The 18855-nt window shown below is 38.9% G+C and overlaps 1 protein-coding gene across 2 annotated transcripts in view; it reads right to left on the reverse strand.

Moving 5' to 3' along the window:
• LOC128563930 (cytochrome P450 7B1) overlaps window positions 1-18855 on the reverse strand; it is a 186707-nt gene that overhangs the window by 5220 nt on the left and 162632 nt on the right. For both annotated transcript variants that reach the window (XM_053559478.1, XM_053559477.1), the window contains exons 3-5: window positions 17102-17689; window positions 16437-16643; window positions 4118-4293 (exon numbers count right to left, since the gene is read on the reverse strand). In XM_053559478.1, coding sequence (XP_053415453.1) covers window positions 4118-4293; window positions 16437-16643; window positions 17102-17689 — 971 coding nt within the window. The remainder of the gene's footprint in view (window positions 1-4117; window positions 4294-16436; window positions 16644-17101; window positions 17690-18855) is intronic.

Below are 18855 nucleotides of genomic sequence, written 5' to 3' on the forward strand. Positions count from 1 at the left end.
GAAAAAGAATAATGCTTAGCACAGTGGTTATATGCTGATAGCTCTTATAGGCCCAATTAGGTCTCAAAACACCTTTTCTTTATCTCATGCTGTGTTTTAAAATTTACTCTTCCAAATATTTAAAAATTCAAAGTGTCAGCTAAAAATCTGGGTTTTTTTTTTCTCCCAGGTTATTTTTAAGAAGAAAATCAAAATGACTTGTCCAAACCAGGTCTAAATGCTTACAAGAGCTGGGGGCTTGTTCAGAAGTTATCTAGTGGTTGTATTTAGAAGCTTCCTGGGGACTATTTTTTGCTATAGTTCTTACCACATCAATAGTATTGCTATATTTATACATAAGCCAGGAACTGGCTTATTTGCTCTGTCTAGGACTAATATACATTTGAATGTGCAATATATGTCTGATTTAAAATTTTAACTGAAGCATATTTCACTTTCAGTACATTCATCCATCCAAGCTTCCCCTTTATTTATTACACTTACATGGACAAACTCCTCTGGGAGGGCCCTGAGAACACAGAGATGGAGATGACCTGGTCTTTCCCCTTCAGGAGCTTACAACATATGGGGGCTCAGACAAAGAAACAAATAATTGCAAAATCCTGTAGCATGCACCTTAACAAATGTACCTACAGGCTACAGAGTGAGCAATGGCAAATTCTCCCACGAGTGAGATGAGAATCAGTGACAACAGCCAAGAAGAGGTGCTATGGAGGATTCTTGTGGCAAATGACAGCCTGTCTTTGGAATGGAATATTCTAGAATCTCTTGAAGCTTTAACATTCTGAAACCATGCCCCGTGGGGTTGGGAAATATCTATGTTTTGCTAAGGCTCTTGTCTCTATGTCCTCCAAGAACAACTATCCCTACATTTGTAGTCAGTCTTCCTCAGATTTTATTGCCTAACAGCTATTGTCTGTTTTCTATAAATAAGATCTGGTCTTCCCAGGCAAGTTGTGTAGGATACAAAGACGGGGAGTGACAAATAGGAGTCTCTCAAGAGCTCTTGGGCCATGTTCTCAGTGACAAATGACTGATAATAGAATTTTCTGACTGATAATAGAATTCCAGATCTGGATACTGTATGTTTGCAGAAAAAAGAAAAAATCATCACTACTTACTAGTGATTATTTGAGACTTAGTTGCAGGAATCCAGGCTGATAAATGTGGAGAAGCCCTTAGAAAAACTTTAAAAGCTATTCACTCCCAGCTAATAAATAGATTAGATTTTGTTGGAAAACATTTATACTTATAATTATAAGTGTCCCTACTGTCAATGAATGGTGGTTTTGGATGGACATCTGTTACACAAGCATCTACCCTATCTACTTACTACCATCTCAAGTTGTTAAGAACCGGAGGACTCAATCTAGATCCCTAACTGAGGTAGGTGCTCATTAAATGTTTATAGAAACAATGATAAGGCCTTCTCAAATCCTACAAAAGCAGTTCTGAACTATATTACTTTTTTGATGCCAGGAATTATCAGTATTCCATGACTAACTTCAAGAAAACAATGCTGTGGCAATAAATTAGCCAGTTAATTTTAACATTAGTCAGACACAATTGGCTACTGTTAAATGTAGTAAATAACAGTCTTCATCAACTCAAGTTAAAGCTACCCTAATGATACTAAATCAGTATTCACAATATTACAATTTTGTTCTGCCACTGATTTGATATGAGGCAAACCCTTCTTGTTACTATTAAGATGGATCCTGTGTCTGCTCAAGCTGGCAAAGAGCTGCAGACGTCAAGGGACCCACACAACCCGGCCCCCGCAGAGGTTGGGATTTGTGAGTGTGGGTCGAAGTACCCTACTGTACACCACTATTATTCCTGTCTCTCTCTTTCGGTTCCTCTCTTCTTTTTGTCAGTCTTCCCTTTTACTCACCCCCTTTCCTTTCTCTTTTCTCTCTCTCTCTTTTTTAAATCTTTTAACCCTTCTTGCTCCTCACTCTTCTTGTCTTAGTCCTTTACTAAAAGGACACTTCAACACCTTAGGTCAGAGGCACGGTAACTTAAAGAGCAAGAAGAAGTGAAAGGAAAAAGTAGGGCAAGGAAACAGACAAAAGGAAAACACTCAGGAGGAAGAAACAGCAGAAAAATCCTGGCAACATGAAAAACCAGACCACAGCAACCCCCCAAGGGATCATGAGGTAGCTACTGCAGAGGATTCCACCTATGAAGAAATGTTAGAAATGACAGAAGGGGAATTTAAAATATGGATGGTAAAAACAATGCAGGAAATCGCTGAGAAAGTGGAAAATAACCAAAAGGAAATCCAAAAACAGAATCAAATAAGAGACGAAAGATAGGAAGAATATAGAAAGGATTTAGCAGGGCTGAAGACATTGAAGCAATCAGGGAACTCAAAGATGCAGTGGAAAGTATCAGTAATATGGGTGGTACCTATAGCTCAAAAGGAGTAGGGCACTGGCCCCATATGCCAAAGGTGGTGGGTTCAAACCCAGCCCTGGCCAAAAACAGAAAAAAAAAAAAAAAGAAAGAAAGAAAGAATCAGTAATAGACTAGACCATGCAAAAGAAAGACTCTCAGAAGCAGAGGATAAAGACTGGTCAATTTATTACGGACAATGTGGGTACTGCTATTTAGTTTTCCACAGAGAAAATATGAGGACACTTAATTTTTAATTTTGATTTTAAGTTCCTAAAAGTCTAAATCAATGTCTTTTTTATAATCTTGGGGATAGGGGTTGGGAAACAGGAAGTTCCATAAGAACAATGCCATAAAAAGAGTGGCAAGCTGGTAAACATTTCCCGAGTGTTTGAATGTTGATTTTACTATCACACCAGGAATAGTAGACTTAAGAAATAGTAGAATAGTCCTATAATGAAAATATGAAATATAATTTAAATAAATAAAAATGTATAGAGATAAATAAAGCTATATTAAAATTTTAAAATATTTTTCAGATACTAGCTATTCCTTTGTCCTATTTATTGAATACGTACTTATTCAATAAGTACGGAATATTTTAAGTGTGGAATATTTTTGTTGATATTTACAAATGTGGAGATTAGATTTGTTGTCTACGGAATGTTCTTTCACTTGCTAATACTCTACAACCTATTTGCTATCATCGTTCATAGAACGCCTCTTATAAGACCCATAGAAACCATATGTACACATACATCCTTTGCCTTCGCTGATGAAATTAATGTAAATTTTCTAATGGTATTTTAAGGCTTCCCTCTTCTTATATATTTCCAAAATTTAACAAAATAGTAAAATTGCAGCCTAGCAGAAAAACATCTAACTTAGAAACTGGATTTAAAAGTGGTCCAGCCATGAACTGCTGAAAAAGAGCACAGAAGTTTGCTTTTGGAAAAAAAAAAAAAGCATTTTATATAGAAAAACTGCTGCAGCAACACTGCTTTATGAGAAGCACAGGCACAATATGACTGTATTCAATTTGCATGCAGGTGGTGAATCTCAGAAGTGGTATTAGGGGATGAACTACGGTGGATTAATTTCCAGTCTTTGATATTCATTAACTCCAGCTTCAGAAAAAAATACAAGGAGATGACACAATTACCCTCCGAGCTTCATCTGTGAGCAGCAGCTTTACAATCTCAAGTTCATAATGCCATACTAATTGATCAAGAAGGGGGTGAACCTTCAGGAGGTGGTGAAAAAGTAGATGGCTTACCTATACCAATGATGGTATTTGACTTTGGAATAGTCAACTCCACTTTGGAAACACTTAGCAAAATAGTTGTCATTATTTATTTCCTGAGTCACCTGGCAATAGCTTACCCTCCCTGATTATCAATATTCTTTGTAAACAAAACATAATTTCAGTAGAAAGGTAATGGTGACCAAGGTTCAATGTCCATTTCATTTGAAACAACTAGCATTTAGTGTCATCATTGTATTTCTATTTGTAGATCATGAAAACTTTCAAAGATAGGTCTTCGGGAAATACTTCAGTAAAGAGGAAAACTTTCGCATTAGAACGAAAAACAAAAGTCATCAAGCTGTCTCCAGTCCCATCTGGAACAAAGTGGTGAGAGGAAAGGACAGACACCAGTAAGAAAAAGAATGTGCGTGCAGGGTCCAAGAGGTAGGAATGAATGGCTGGGGGGTTGTTTACCTCGGGAGCTTCAAAGATTTCAGGGTCACTGTGTAAGATCGGAGGAAAGAAGGCTACAAAGTCTCCTTTTCGCACACAGCTGTCCTTGAGCTCTGAATCCAGTGTAAAATCCTCCTGGACAAAACGAATGGCGCCTGAGAAGGAGCACAGTCGAAAAACCTCAAGAATAGTGCTTTCTGAAGGAAACAAACAAACAACAGTTTATTAAGATATGACTGCTCCTGAAAAGTGCTCTCAGGTTGCTGTGACAGCTCATTATTAATGACCTTGATTGCCATCACATCTACAGAGCACCGAGACGGAGGGAGGGAGCCGTGGAGTGTGAGGAGGGGCAGAGGTTTACCCCAGCACAGCATGGGGAGCACTTCACAGCTAGGAGGCAGCCGTGCTGTGCTGAGGCAGAAAGCCACCAGAATCCAATAGGAAAGAATGGTCTGCAAAAGAGAAATGCATCTATACATTTGAGATTAAAACCATGTCCCAGGCTTGGCGTCTGTAGCTCAGATGGTAGGGCATCAGCCACATACCCCAGAGCTGGCAGGTTCGAATCCAGCCTGGGCCTGCCGAACAACAATGACAACTACAACCAAAAAATAGCTGGGCCTGGTGGTGAGTGCCTGCAGTCCTAGCTACTTGGGAGGCCAAGGCAAGAGAATCGCTTAAGCCCAAGAGCTGGAGATTTCTGTGAGCTGCGACGCCATAGCACTCTACCTAGGGCAACACAGTGAGACTCTGTTTCAAATAAAAAACAAAAACAAAAACCATGTCCCAGTTAAAGTACACTACTGGTGGGTAATTTTACCAATCTTTAGAACTCTGATGCCTTTGAAGCCAGGCTTAGCCATTTAATAACCACTTAGGCAGTTAATAGTGAGGTAATTGTAGTAGCGGCTTTCTGAGACAGCTTAACACTTAATTTCTTTTATGCTAGCTGTAAATAAAATGTGAGTCAGCATTTGCTGGAAAAATTTCAAAAGGAAAATACTTCTCTTGGATTCAGAGGAAAGCCATATTTTCTTCAGCATCTAGGGAGAATAACAGCCCACCATCATATCCTGGAAGATTCCAGAAGCCGAATGTCCTTGCTTTCCCAATGGCCTTCACCTTTTGCTCCTAGCACGACAGATTTTATGGCTAATTTCCGGCAATTTATCCTGGCAGTTTGAGGAGGCATTCCTTTGGGAATAATATGCATAATTTGCATAAATCATTCTGATAGCATGCATACCAGCGTGTAGCCCCTGTCTAGGTCTGCATTTCTCTCTTCATAATCAAAACTGACTATGTTTCCACCAGCGTGAATGGGTCCTGGATTATAAAGCTTGATTCTTTTAATCAGCAATGTGAAAAAGGGCTCCAAATGGAGTTTTTTCCTCCCTTCACATAACAAATGGTTGTGTTTATGACTTGCAATTTAGAAATCACACACACACCACACACACACACACAGAGCCCAGTTTCTCAGTGTTCAGCAAAGCTCTGAAACACAGCGTACCCAATTATTAGATTATTAAAGGCAGGCCCATCAGTGGTGGCTTGAATCAGCCAAAAAATAAAAATAAATGTTATTTCGGTCAAATTGAAATCTATGCACAGCTTGCACAGGGATACCAAGTAGCTTTGGGTGCCTTCTCCCAGGAGGTTTTTCCTTAAGCATGCATTTGTCTAAAGAAATGAGGCTGCGGTCTGCTTTGTGTGGCCAGTGTGGTGATTCAATGTGACGGACAGTAAGGTTGTACATATTCCCTTGGACTGCCTTCATTATTATAATCAGGCAGAGTCAAATCGGTTTGTTGGTGATGAGGCCAGAAAAGAACTTTGGTTTTGGAACATGGACTCTACTGCAGATAGCCACAAGGCACCTGACACGACAGATTTCAGCTGGCCAGACACCAAAGACCAACATTTCCATGGTGCAAAGCAAGGGTCGGCTTCCCGGTACTGCTGCTGGCTTTGTTGGATCAACACTAGCGTGGCGTCCTCCTAGCTTGGGGTGTGAAATGGTAGCTGACATGTGCAGCAGTGCTGTTCACCCAACAAGTCTGGTAGGGGTGTGGAAAAAGAAATACAAAAGCAAAATAATTGTGGGGCGGCTGCTGAGACAGGGCAGGCATTTAATAATCCGCATAACGTGGTCACATCGGATTGGCTGATGGGCTCTCGGGAAGCATGGCAGCTTGTGGCCACCGCAGTATCACAGATGACAATTGGGCAAGCATATCTTATGCAGAAGTTAATCACAATAATGGAGCACAAAGTGTGGCTTAGCGGTCAGATCGTAAGTGACAAATCTGTTTTACCTTCCAGTACCAGTTATGTGTGCAAGATGAGGTTGGCTCTCGCTCCAAGCAATCACGCCGATAATCATTCGACGACAGAAGTAATGAGTTGCGTTATTACCAACAATGGAGAGTGGAGCTTATGTGACTCCACAGTGCAATATACAGACACAAAAGCCAGCAGCTTTCCCACCAGCCCCAGCACAAATGCAGGCAGAGCTATACATTGAGGAGAATGACAACTGCACACCAAAAAAATTGCAGCCTCTACTTGAAGTTGTCATAGTCGAGCAGACACCAGCCAGTGCCACTGACAGACCAGCTGGGCCCTGGGAGGGCTTCCACGCTGCACCAGGAGGTGCGGTAAATTATCCTGCACGGTGGAGCAACATCTGTTTCTGTGCTAGTGCCGAACAAACAAGGCAATTTAAAACATACCAAGGGATAACCAAGCAACAAATGAACATGACCCTCATTTTTTTCCCCCTTCTCACACACGAGGTGCTAAACTTCATTGTACAGGCATTGTACAGTACATCTTCCATGGCAGAGAAGCCAGGTTTTTATTTGATAAGGTGTTGTCAGAGAGATTTTTACATATTTCTAAAATGGAAAGAAAAAGCTTATAGTATTGTTATTCTTAGAATCTTCCCCCTTCTATCTTCATGTCTTTTATCCCAAAGCTAGCACTCAGTTCTCAATTTGCTCTAGAATTGAAAAAAAAAAAAAAAAACTTTCCATATACTTATAAATATTCAGTCTTTAAACCTAATTTGCTATACTTAGTTCACATGCCTTCAAGCATTTGTCTTCCAATTTCCACTGAATAAATGCGTACTAATGAGAGCTAGAGCAAGCTGCCGAGGCAAAGCTGGGTGACTTGGGTCTGGCCTGCCACCAGCTTGTGATAGGCGGGCAAATTGAGTTAAAATGAAAAGTCTTGTCAGCTGAAATTCAACATGGTAGCCAAACAGCAAGCTGTCAATCATCCAGCCAAAACAGGGGGCTGCAGGTAATAAAAGGTCACTGTGAATCATTAGTGCACTTGGCTTTCGTGTGGAAGTTAATTTTAATTAAAGATGATCTCTATCTGTAAATGTTTTATAAAACTTATTGTGCATAATGGATTGTTCATTTATACTAACAGTTAGCAGGTAATGGGACCTTCTAATTATTAGAATGTATTGTCAAAAAATGGCTATTGAGGATGCAAATATTTGGGGGATTAAAATTTATACCAGGCGCTGCAAGGTGCCAACAATTATAACTGTGATTAAGATAAGGCTGCCTGTGATTTATTAAGAACTGAGCTTTACTGACTGATATACGCTAGGAAATTGGGTGACAAAATTCCTGCAATGAATTCACCATTCAGCACCTGGGCTATCTTCTTCACCTGGTTAGAGAAGACTTGTTTCTCTTTTCAGGGTATAAAACTATTCTGATTAAGTATCTCTTCTTAGCAAAAAGCTGGAGAGTGTCTTGTGCTAAGATGGCAAAGAAAAGGAAATGTCAGTAAAAAGAAAAAAAGCATATATATTTTCTCTTTTGCCCTCAGATCGCAATTCTGGCTATAATAATTGACAGATGATTCTCATTTGCAGAATTAAAGCACTAAAGCAGCTCATGGAAATCAATAGTGCATGTTACAATGCAAAAACAAATAAGCGCGTCCGAGTTTCTGCCTCGCACTTAGACCATGTCTGTGTCTGTGGAATGAATGTACTATGACATGGCCAGGCTGTTAATTTGGGTCATCTTAATGATTGGTCAGGCTGGCATGCCATCTGATTAGCCATGGTGATCAGTGGCTAGCAGCAACGGATGGAGTGAAATGAGCAGCCAGGCCCTGCCACAGACACGGGGCCTGAACACTGGGGCGGTCGTAGAGAGACCGCGGAGAAAAAACAGATATGGGAGATGGTGTGCTCTAGCAGATGATGAAATGGAGTGGGCTGCATGGAGTGTGTGGGCACGTCTATATAATTGTCTTCAAGACAGGTGAAAAGGTAAATAAGAAATTGGGATAATCATAAAGTATGTGGCAAAATCACTAATCTTTGCTTCAAGAATTGAATAGTTTTAAATGAAGTTAAAAATAAATCCGAATCCATACCGATGCCTACCTTCACTGTGCATTGCAGACATAGTCTCAGGTTCATTGCTAAAATTAGAAATGTAAATTAAACATGCATATATTAGATAAATGTTTATTAGGGTTCTACTCTGGTGTGCTGGGACGTTGCTATTAGTGGGAAAAGAGAATGAATTTGGCCTTCATGGACGCTGTAATCTAGGTGGTTCAAAGTTGGAGGGCAAACATAAATGGTATATATAAATTCATTGCGCACATTTCCAAGATCCTATTTAAGATATTGCACAATTTCTTTTATTTATTTACTTCCTAAATTGACAGTTAAACTTGTTTATATTGATGGTGTATAACCTGATGTCTTGAAATATACGTTGTGCAATGTCTATATCAACCTAATTATTGTGTGCATCACCTCCCATACTTATCAGTTATTTATGGGAGAATACTTAAAATCTATCATCTTAGTGACTTGACATTACAAAATTTCTGACTGGATAACGCCAATGATAGCATTTAGAAAGCACATTTTAGTGAAAAACTCTTTTATATTGAGAATTTTCCTCCTTTTAATTTCCACCCTTTAGAAAACACATAAGCCAAAAAAAACCAACTAATCCCTCTTCTACATAACAGCCTTTTAAAAACATGAAGACAACTCTCATGCCATTTTCTGATTGTGTGTCAGAGATGACACAGTGTTCAGGCTTTTGCCACGCTGGAAGAATTCAACTAGTCAATGAGCTCCTTAAAATGTCACAGAGCTGAGTGTGCACTATCTGAGTTGGAAAAGTAGAACAACCATCATTTCCTGTGCCCTACAAACCATGCTTCTATTACAGTTTCCTGGGAACAGTTGTGCAGCAGATTTTTCAAATAACATCGCTAATGGCTTGTTTTAAACTTTCTGATAGCCCAGAGGTTATCAGCAGCCCTAGCTGCCATTAGAACCACCTGGGGGTGTTTAAAACAAACAAACAAACAAATAACAACAACAAAAAAAACAAAAACTGCTCTATCCTAGCCCAATGGAGTCAGAGCCACTGCATTAACCAAAACCGTTCAATTTAGTGGCTTTGAATCTTGGCCACACATTAAAATCACCTGGGGAGCTTTTGCAGCCATCAGCCTGCTTTTCAGATCAATGCGATCTGAATTGCTAAGGGTGGGGCCAGGTATGAGTAGTTTTTTTAAAGCTTCCCAGATGGTTCCAATGAGCCATCAATCCTTTCTCCTGAGTCACACATTTCTCATCCAGTTCTTACCCAGCTGATTTTTAAATATACATACAATAATTTGCATCCTCCTTAAAGTTTCCTATCAATCCTTACAGATTCTGTTTGCATCATTCACCACATCATCTAACCCCCATAGCTTTGTGCTCAGCTGAAAATTTGAACATTGAAATCAGTAGTTTTTACTTTTTAACCTATGTTTCCTCATATCACATATAAAAATCTCACTCCCTACATTCCCGAGTTTCTGGCATACCTCTCTGTGGACAACTCCTACACTCCCCTCCAGTTAAAATTCCTAACATGGTGGGGGTGCCTGTGGCTCAAAGGAGTAGGGTGCCAGCCCCATATGCAGGAGGTGGTGGGTTCAAACCCAGCCCCGGCCAAAAACTGCCAAAAAAAAAAAAGAAAGAAAGAAATTCCTAACATGAAATTATACCTCCTTAATCAAAAGAGGGGGTGTTGTTTAACTTCACTATTGTCTGAATTATGTCAACTTTTAAGTTTTCAGATATACAATTATAAGATTGAATGACCTTTTTCAAAATAACACCTACAATCTTGACAAACAAGCCAAACTAATGCAAGATATTAATCAGGGAAATTGTGTGGGGAAAACTCTATGATCTTTATAACTTTTCCATAAATCTAAAACTATTCGAAAACAAAAAGTTAATTTTTATTAAAAAAAATTACAGGATTGTAATGTGAACCTCTAGCCCTACCCTAACCCTCAAACTCAACTGCATTTGAGAATTAGTGATATATAACTTATAAAAAAATAGTATTCAAGGTCTCTGGTCCATTTGTAGAGCCTTTTTAATCTGAAGTGGTAGTGGTGACAGGCCGGCATTGAAGTTGGGCAGACCTGGCATCATTTTCTGGCCCCGACACTATCTAGATGTATGATCTGAGCTGGTTAACTAATCTTGCTGAACCTTGTTACTCAATAATTAAATGGAAATAATAATACCTAAGATTTAAATAATATATGTAAAGCACGTAACATAGTGCCTGGCACCTAGCCAAACAATAATTCTTAATGTAATTACTCATCATATTTTATCCTGAAGTTAAAAATTTAGCCAACTGTATAATCATCTGGTCCACATCTCCTGGTCTTGCTCACATGCATATCATGGCTGGCTTTGTAGAATTGAGACATACAGAATTCTTTTCCCCTCTCAGCTGGGACAATGGAAAAGAATTCCAAGGGCACTGGTATGAGACAGGTCTGATGGGGAAAATGTGGGTTTGGTTAGAAAACCTGAGTGAACATCCTACCCTCTCCTTTATCATCTCTATGATCTTAGGCAAGTTATTCAGCACCCTTAGTGTTTTCTCATCCATGAAAATAATGGCAAAATGACAGCTGCTACAGTCCTCCGCAGTCCCCTCCAGTCTCCTCCACAGTCCCCTCCACAGTCCCCTCCACAGTCCTCTACAGTCTCCTCCACAGTCCTCCACAGTCCGCCACAGTCTCATCCACAGTCTGCCACAGTCTCCTCCACAGTCTCCCCCACAGTCCTCCATAGTCCTCCACAGTCCCCTCCACAGTCTCATCCACAGTCCTCCAGTCTCCTCCACAGTCTGCCACAGTCTCCTCCACAGTCTCCCCCACAGTCCTCCATAGTCCTCCACAGTCCCCTCCACAGTCTCCTCCGCAGTCTCCCCCACAGTTCTCCACAGTCCTCCACAGTCTCCCCCACAGTTCTCCACAGTCCTCCACAGTCTCCTCCACAGTCCTCCATAGTCCGCCACAGTCTCATCCACAGTCCTCCACAGTCTCCTCCACAGTCTCCCCCACAGTCCTCCATAGTCCTCCACAGTCCCCTCCACAGTCTCCTCCGCAGTCTCCCCCACAGTTCTCCACAGTCCTCCACAGTCTCCCCCACAGTTCTCCACAGTCCTCCACAGTCTCCCCCACATTTCTCCACAGTCCTCCACAGTCTCCTCCACAGTCCCCTCCACAGTCTCCTCCACAGTATCCCCCACAGTTCTCCACAGTCCTCCACAGTCCTCCAGAGTATTTTGATAAAGATTCCATGAAATAATATGTCTATAAAATTGCTTTGAAACATTGAAAGCATTAAAATATTTAACATGAAGTATGTCTAATAATAATTATTTGCTATAAAGGACCTTTATTTTTTCCAACTGATCATTCTTTTCTAGGTTCCCCCCAACTATTCACAAGCAATGGCTTCAAAATCTTTAATGTAATTTTTATGGGGAATCACTGCAAGCTCATACTTCTAGAGTTGTTGTCATTTACAATATTCTCTTTCAAAAAAGTAGTGCAGGTCTTTTCCAGACCTAGTTTTAGGATACCTCCTTTTATCTTAATGTCCCTCAATTGGACCTAGGAGGACTGACAATGAAGTTCCCAAACTCATCCTAGAAAAAGTGCTACATACCTCATCGCTGAATAGCACTATGGTCACTTCAAAGTACTCCCCTTGGGAAGCTAAGCACTTAAGCCAGTGTCTACCCCACCCTTCAAGGCAATTTTGGAGCTCTTTTCCTGAAATGGCCATCAAAGCTGTCATCATATTACCTTTCATGTCCTGAATGCCATCAAAATATCTTCCTTTCAATATTTCCTTTATCTTCAGGTAAAGAAAAAAGTCACTGGGGGGCAGGATCAAATAAGTAGGAAGGTTGTTCCAATACAGTTGTTTGTTTACTGGCTAACAACTCCCTCACAGACAGTGCCGTGTGAGCTGGTGCATTGTTGTGATGCAAGAGCACCTTTTTCCCCACACCTTTCTCATGCCAAGATTTTCAGTTATGATTTTCCTGTTGATCAACGTTTACTTGGTCTGCTATGCTTCTCACAGTCAGCCAACCATTCTGATGAACAATTTGATGAATTTTTGCACTGTTTTGACGGTTCTGTGTACAGTGTTAAGTTCATGAACTTAATTGTCAGGCCTCATATTTGCAACTTTTCTCAATTTCAGCATGTAACTGAAAAAAATTAGGTGTCTGCTATTCACCTGAGCCATTTCAGGAGCTACATGCCACCTTGCCTTAGTTCTTACTAGAGCATGTTTGTTCTTTTTACCGTGGGGTAAGTTAGACTTGAGTCTGATGTTTGTAAATAATTGAAAATGAAGAAAACAATACAAACTTCATAGGGACGTCGTAGAACTTAAGGATCATTTTGGTGATAACAATACATGACATTTATTGAGCATCTAGTCTTAACGCTGCTATATAATTAATATATATAATTCAGGTAAATTATGGGAAGAGTTCATTGAGATTTGCTATGAATCTAATGTCCAGAGCTTTCTCCCCTTGCATTAACTTTTTTCTTCATCTTTCTGAATCATCTTTTATTGGCTTCTTTTTTTTTTTTTTGTAGAGACAGAGTCTCACTTTATGGCTCTTGGTAGAGTGCCATGGCCTTACACAGCTCACAGCAACCTCCAACTCCTGGGCTTAAGAGATTCTCTTGCCTCAGCCTCCCGAGTAGCTGGGACTACAAGCGCCCGCCACAACACCCAGCTATTTTTTGGCTGCAGTTTGGCAGGGGCCGGGTTTGAACCTGCCACCCTCGGTATATGGGGCCGGCACCCTACCAACTGAGCCACAGGTGCCATCCTTTTATCGGCTTCTTTTTCCCATAAATGAAAACTGCAGCACTAAATTCTACTTCCACCCTCTCTTTTTCTTTCTGGAAAAACTGAAAAATTCTTTCTCTCAGAGTTTCTTAAACTTCCTTCCTATGGTCTACCTTTACTATTGAGATTTAACCCCCAATTTACAATTCTTGAAACTTATTGTGTCTAAAAAGTTATTTAAAATTTTCATTTAAATTTAATAGTAGAGATTTTTACTAAACATGAATAGATAAACCATGTTGGTGAGATCATGATAAGCAGAATCTCTAATAAGATACATAAATATATATTAAAAAGTTGTTTTTTTTCTACAAGAAAAAATAGAATGGTTTTAAAGAGATTCTCAAAAGTACTCAGAAAAAGCACAAATCCATCAAAACCTCTTATGACAGATGATTGCTTTGAAGTTCTGCAACAAAATGTAGCAGTCTAATGTTTCTTCTCATCCTTATAATCAAAGTGTGCTGACATGTAAGATCTCCGCAAAAAGAAGAATCTCCTTTTCCATGGCTGTGCTAGTATCAAAATTCTCTTTCCTGATAAAAAAATGCAGCATTCATTTTAGCATTGTGATTTTTTTTCCTATAATAGTAAAAATTCAAGATATCTTTTTTTTTGCTTTTGCAGTTTTTGGCTGGGGCTGGGTTTGAACCCACCACCTCCAGCATATGGGGCGGGCACCCTACTCCTTGAGCCACAGGCACCACCCAATATCTTTTATAAAACATTGTGTTTAAAACACATAGAACACTTGAGAAGATGAGGACAGGCACACACACTCATACCACGTGGGACACTGTCAATGCTTCTTTGTGTGAGTTTTGACGTTGCCCGTACACTTCATGCTCATTGGACATAAATACTCAAAATCGAACTGTGACTCTTTTGCAGAGGCCATCGTGTGTAACTGGTCCATATAAAAAATTTGCTCTGATCTGCACAAAACCTTTCATCTTGCGAAAGAAAAAAAATAAACACAGTTTTCTAGATCACAATCAGCTCCATAGTACTCATGATGAACAACACTGGCCTCTGCTGGTGACCCAGGTCACAGTGGACCTTAAGGAACCTTCTTGGCCTCTGACCTCCAGGCCCTTATCCAAGTGAATCAAAATTCACTTGGGACTTTTGTTGTTATTCATTTGTTAATGATAGGAGAGCTGTAAATTTGTGAAGGATCCTAGGATGAAAGTTTCTAGCTTGAGCTATGGGCTTATTGCAGTTTGGCCGGGGCTGGGCTCGAACCCGCTACCTTTGGTATATGGGGCCGGTGCCCTGCTCACTGAGCCACAGGCGCTGCCCTGAGCTATGGGCTTAAATGGACTCAAATTATTGTCCATTTGGACAATGGACTCAAATTATTGTCAAATGTATTTGACCCGAAGACCAGTTAGTATTTGACATTTCTTCAGGTCAAATATATTTAAGCACTTTTGCTTTAGTACTCAAATTTAAAGGTGATCTTTCTTTCCACAGCCAAGAAGTTGAGAGTAAAAAGAAAACCGATGATTTTCAACTAAATTTTTTGAGAGAAATAATTGTGTACAGAACACAAACACATATTCCTTGAAGTTTATTTGTATTATTTCCCAGTCTGTGTCATCTGATTAATACAATACCATCTTGAATATGGAGGAATGCAACCTAGATCTTTAAAGAAACTACAAATCTTCAACTCAGACAATACTGTGTTTTGAGGTCAAGGCAACTACCCAGAATCGTACACAAATTTTCTCTATTTGTTCCCTAATAATTCTACAAGGCAAAATAATAGACTCTATTTTTAATAATATTGGGATTTTTCTTTCTCAAAGAAAATATAAAATTCCTTTGATAATGTATGCAAAGGACATCAAACTACAAGGCGACATATTTTTCCTAATTGATTTCCAGTACAAGGCCTGCTTCTTGCCATTGCCCACCATGGGCGTTAGCCTGACCAGTGGGAACTGAGGGACACTGAGGCCATATTTCTCGATGCTCACAGGTAGTAAACATTGCCTAAGACAGAGAAGACCTTTGTTCCCAGAAGTTCTCATCAAAGAACCTGGAACATATTTAAAAGATAAAAAATTAAGGCCAACATAGGCTAAAATACTTGCTTACATTGTCAAAGGGATAAAGCAACAGAAACACATAAACATGCATTTGTACAAAGGACTTGGAATATTGTATCTTAAAGAATATCACAGGATGAAATATCAAGGCAGAAGAAGTTGAGAATAACTCATTAATATGGAATTTAACTTTGAGAGTATAAGTTTACTCAGATAGTGGCAGTGGGGAGCCTTCTCAAAACTAATAAAGGGGAATACGATCTGCTGGGCTCAAAAGCGCAAGTTACTGCGGTACAGACCTGCACAGAAATAGAAAACACCTTAGTCACTACCAAATTCAAACACGTTTGAAATAGTAAGAATGCTTATCTCACTACTGAGATTTCACACTAGTTTGTAGTTGTTTTTTCTTTCATTTTTCTTCCCTCCTGTCTTCCTTCTCTCCCTCCCTCTTTCCTTTCTTTCTATTTCTTCCTTGGTTTCTTTCTTTCTTTTTCTTGAGTGTGTTCGAATTACAAACTTCCAATGGAAAACAGGTTTTTCTACATTTTTGCAAATCACACACTCCAAGCTATATAAAACACTTTAACCTGTGCCTGAAAATATAGACACTATTTAAGGAGGAATAAATACGTTTTGAACACAAGGTGTCTTTCTGAAATATTTCTTTTTTCAATTCCGAATACTTTTCTTGACAAGATAGCGCAGCAGTGTTTGGAAAGCATTAGCACACCAACAGATGCTCAGAATCAAATGACTTAATAGGCATAAAACTTTTTTCAAATAATTGCAAAGCTCTGGTTTAGCCTTTTGCATACCTTACGTAGTTAATTACCTAGGCCTTAATGTTTACATGCAATGAGAGTATCTACAGCTATAAACTACATAATTTATAATTGATGTAAATGGGTGTTATTATGTCAATTAGGCAGCTGTGTCCTCTACCTTTCAGTAAACAGCTATGAGTGATAAACTGAGTTTGCAGAGAGATACCTTCTTTTCTTCCTAACAGATAAAAATAAATTACCTAGGCAGATCAGGCTGTCCAATTGTTCTCTGGTGAGGTGGATGGAAAATCCAGACCCTTTCTTTTGACCTGTTGACTGTAGCAAATGGTCAATTTCATTACGCAATGCTGACATAGCTTCTGGATGCCGCAGAAGATAATACATTGCCCAGATCATAGTTGGAATGGTGTTTGTCAAAGAGGCCCAGAGAAAGGCTAAATGATGTGCTAGGAAAAAATAAGTGAAAAGGAAGATTAATAGCGTTTATTACACTGATTAGATTTGCAGTGTGCTAATTAAAAGATGTTAGGACACAGACCCAGCCAAGGATCAGTGCATGCTAATGAGAACCAATAGGCTTCTGAAGTCTAATTTTCTGCTTAATGAGAATAGTTTAAAATGTAATGTGTATGGGGGGCGGGGAGGTGGGGGACGAGATAAGAGGAATAAATGCAACTCAGTTATACTCTTTCTCATTATCACCATTAAGTATCTTGTTTTACCACCTCAGCAAAAAAAAAAAAAAAATCAATTATCACAAAGGGTTGTTTGAGAGTAAAACATTTTATCATTAGCCAATTAGAAAGAGCATAAAAATTTTCAAGGTCGCCATTTTGTCTTTTTATTTCAAAGGTCTATTGTAAATTATTTTATTTTAGGCAAGTACTTATTCAAAGTTTCTTACCTCCTATTTCAGAGTCCTCATGCACGTAGTATTTCTCCAGGATATTTTGCCTCATTTGAGCAATTTCTGACTGTCCTTGCATCTTAGCTAAGTTTTCTGATGTTAAGCATTGTATGAGTTTCGTCCGAAGAGATCTGATATTTCCTAGAAGGTCCATGGGTATGTCGGATAATAAATAATGGAACTTGTCATTAAATTTAAAAAAATCATCTCTTAGCTCACTAATAAATTCTTTCCTGTTGTCGGTAAGAAGGTGTCCATAGATGGTTGTAAATGTGATCTCAAATAATGTTGAAGCGCAGAAAGTACCTACTCGTGCTGTATCCCAGCTTGTGGTTTTTAACAGTAGGGGTTCAAACACTCGTTTTACATTCTTCGTTAAGTCTTCCAAGAGTATGTCTAAAGATTTGCCTTGTAAAAATTGATAGCAGGTGTGAATATCAACATGTATTTCATCATTTTCTAAAAACTTCTTGATGCAAAATGCTTTTAAAAATTTATGAGAAAACATTCGAAAGCTTAATTTGTTGTGATTTTTTATCAATAATTGGTACTGGAAAGGGTCCAGGATAAATGTTAGGTACCTCCCTAAAAAAAGAAAAGAAAAAACCAATATGAGTGCATTTGGTAGAAAAACAAAAATAAAGATATTTTATTTAAGTTTAAAAATATTTTAATCAAAATTAGGAAAACTCCAAGAACTAGGTGTAAAGTTTTTAAAAATCCATTTCATTTAAAGGTCCTCTACATGTTTTCTTTGGAAATGGAAGATAATGGGAAAAGTTCTAGGAGCTTAAAGTTAAATATCGAGGTTCTTAATGATCTTTAAAAAGATAATTACTCTTCTCATTTTTATTTTAACTAAAGTATCAAACATTTTAAATAACCTTTAAATATTCTCATAATCCTTTGACTTAAATCTTCACATATTTTTCCACGGGAAAAAAAAAACAATAAAACAAATCAGTAAGGTTATGTTCCATTTCTGATTATTCACACTTCATGAAGAGCTTTTTGTACTTACACCTAACATTTTAGTTTTGCTCAAATACAATAATTAAACTCAGAAAAATGGCCATGCAATATGAAGCAGGTACTCAGAAATAAACATCTAATTCAATAGGAGCAAAAAAATCACAAATGCCAGCATTTTCACTTTTATGGATGAGAAAATAGTGGTTGAGGAAGATTTAGTAACATGGTCCAGGTCACAGTGACTTGTGACTGTCACAGGATTCCAAACTCAATGCCATTCATTCAAGCATGTATTTACAATCTTTGTTGAGATCTAGACACTTGGATCCCTTATGCTGAGATACAGCAATGTAAAAAGTCATCGTATCGCTATGGATGGTGAAGTAGCAGAAGTCGAAGGGAAGCAGAAAGTGGAGTCTGCTTCTGTCTGCCTGCAGTTATCAGCAAGGGTTCCTTAAGGTGATGACATGAAGCTTTTTTGTTATCAGTGCTGACCAATCTTATCTGATCAAAAAACCGGAGGTGTGTCTAGTTTGGTGTCTCACACCTATAATCCCAACACTCTGGGAGATTGAGGTGGGTGGATCCTTTAAGCTCAGGAGTTGAGACCAGCTTGAGCAAGAGGATGACCAAGGTGATAGAGTGAGACTCTGTCTCAAAAAAAAATAAATAAATAAATAAATAAATAAAACAAAAGAAAAGTGGGATACTTGTTAAAAATACAGATTTCTGTAAGATTCTGATTTCTGAGGCTTGGTGGTGGGGCCTACAGCCTCTGT

The sequence above is a fragment of the Nycticebus coucang genome, chromosome 13, assembly GCF_027406575.1.
Source record: "Nycticebus coucang isolate mNycCou1 chromosome 13, mNycCou1.pri, whole genome shotgun sequence".
Lineage (NCBI taxonomy): Eukaryota > Metazoa > Chordata > Mammalia > Primates > Lorisidae > Nycticebus > Nycticebus coucang.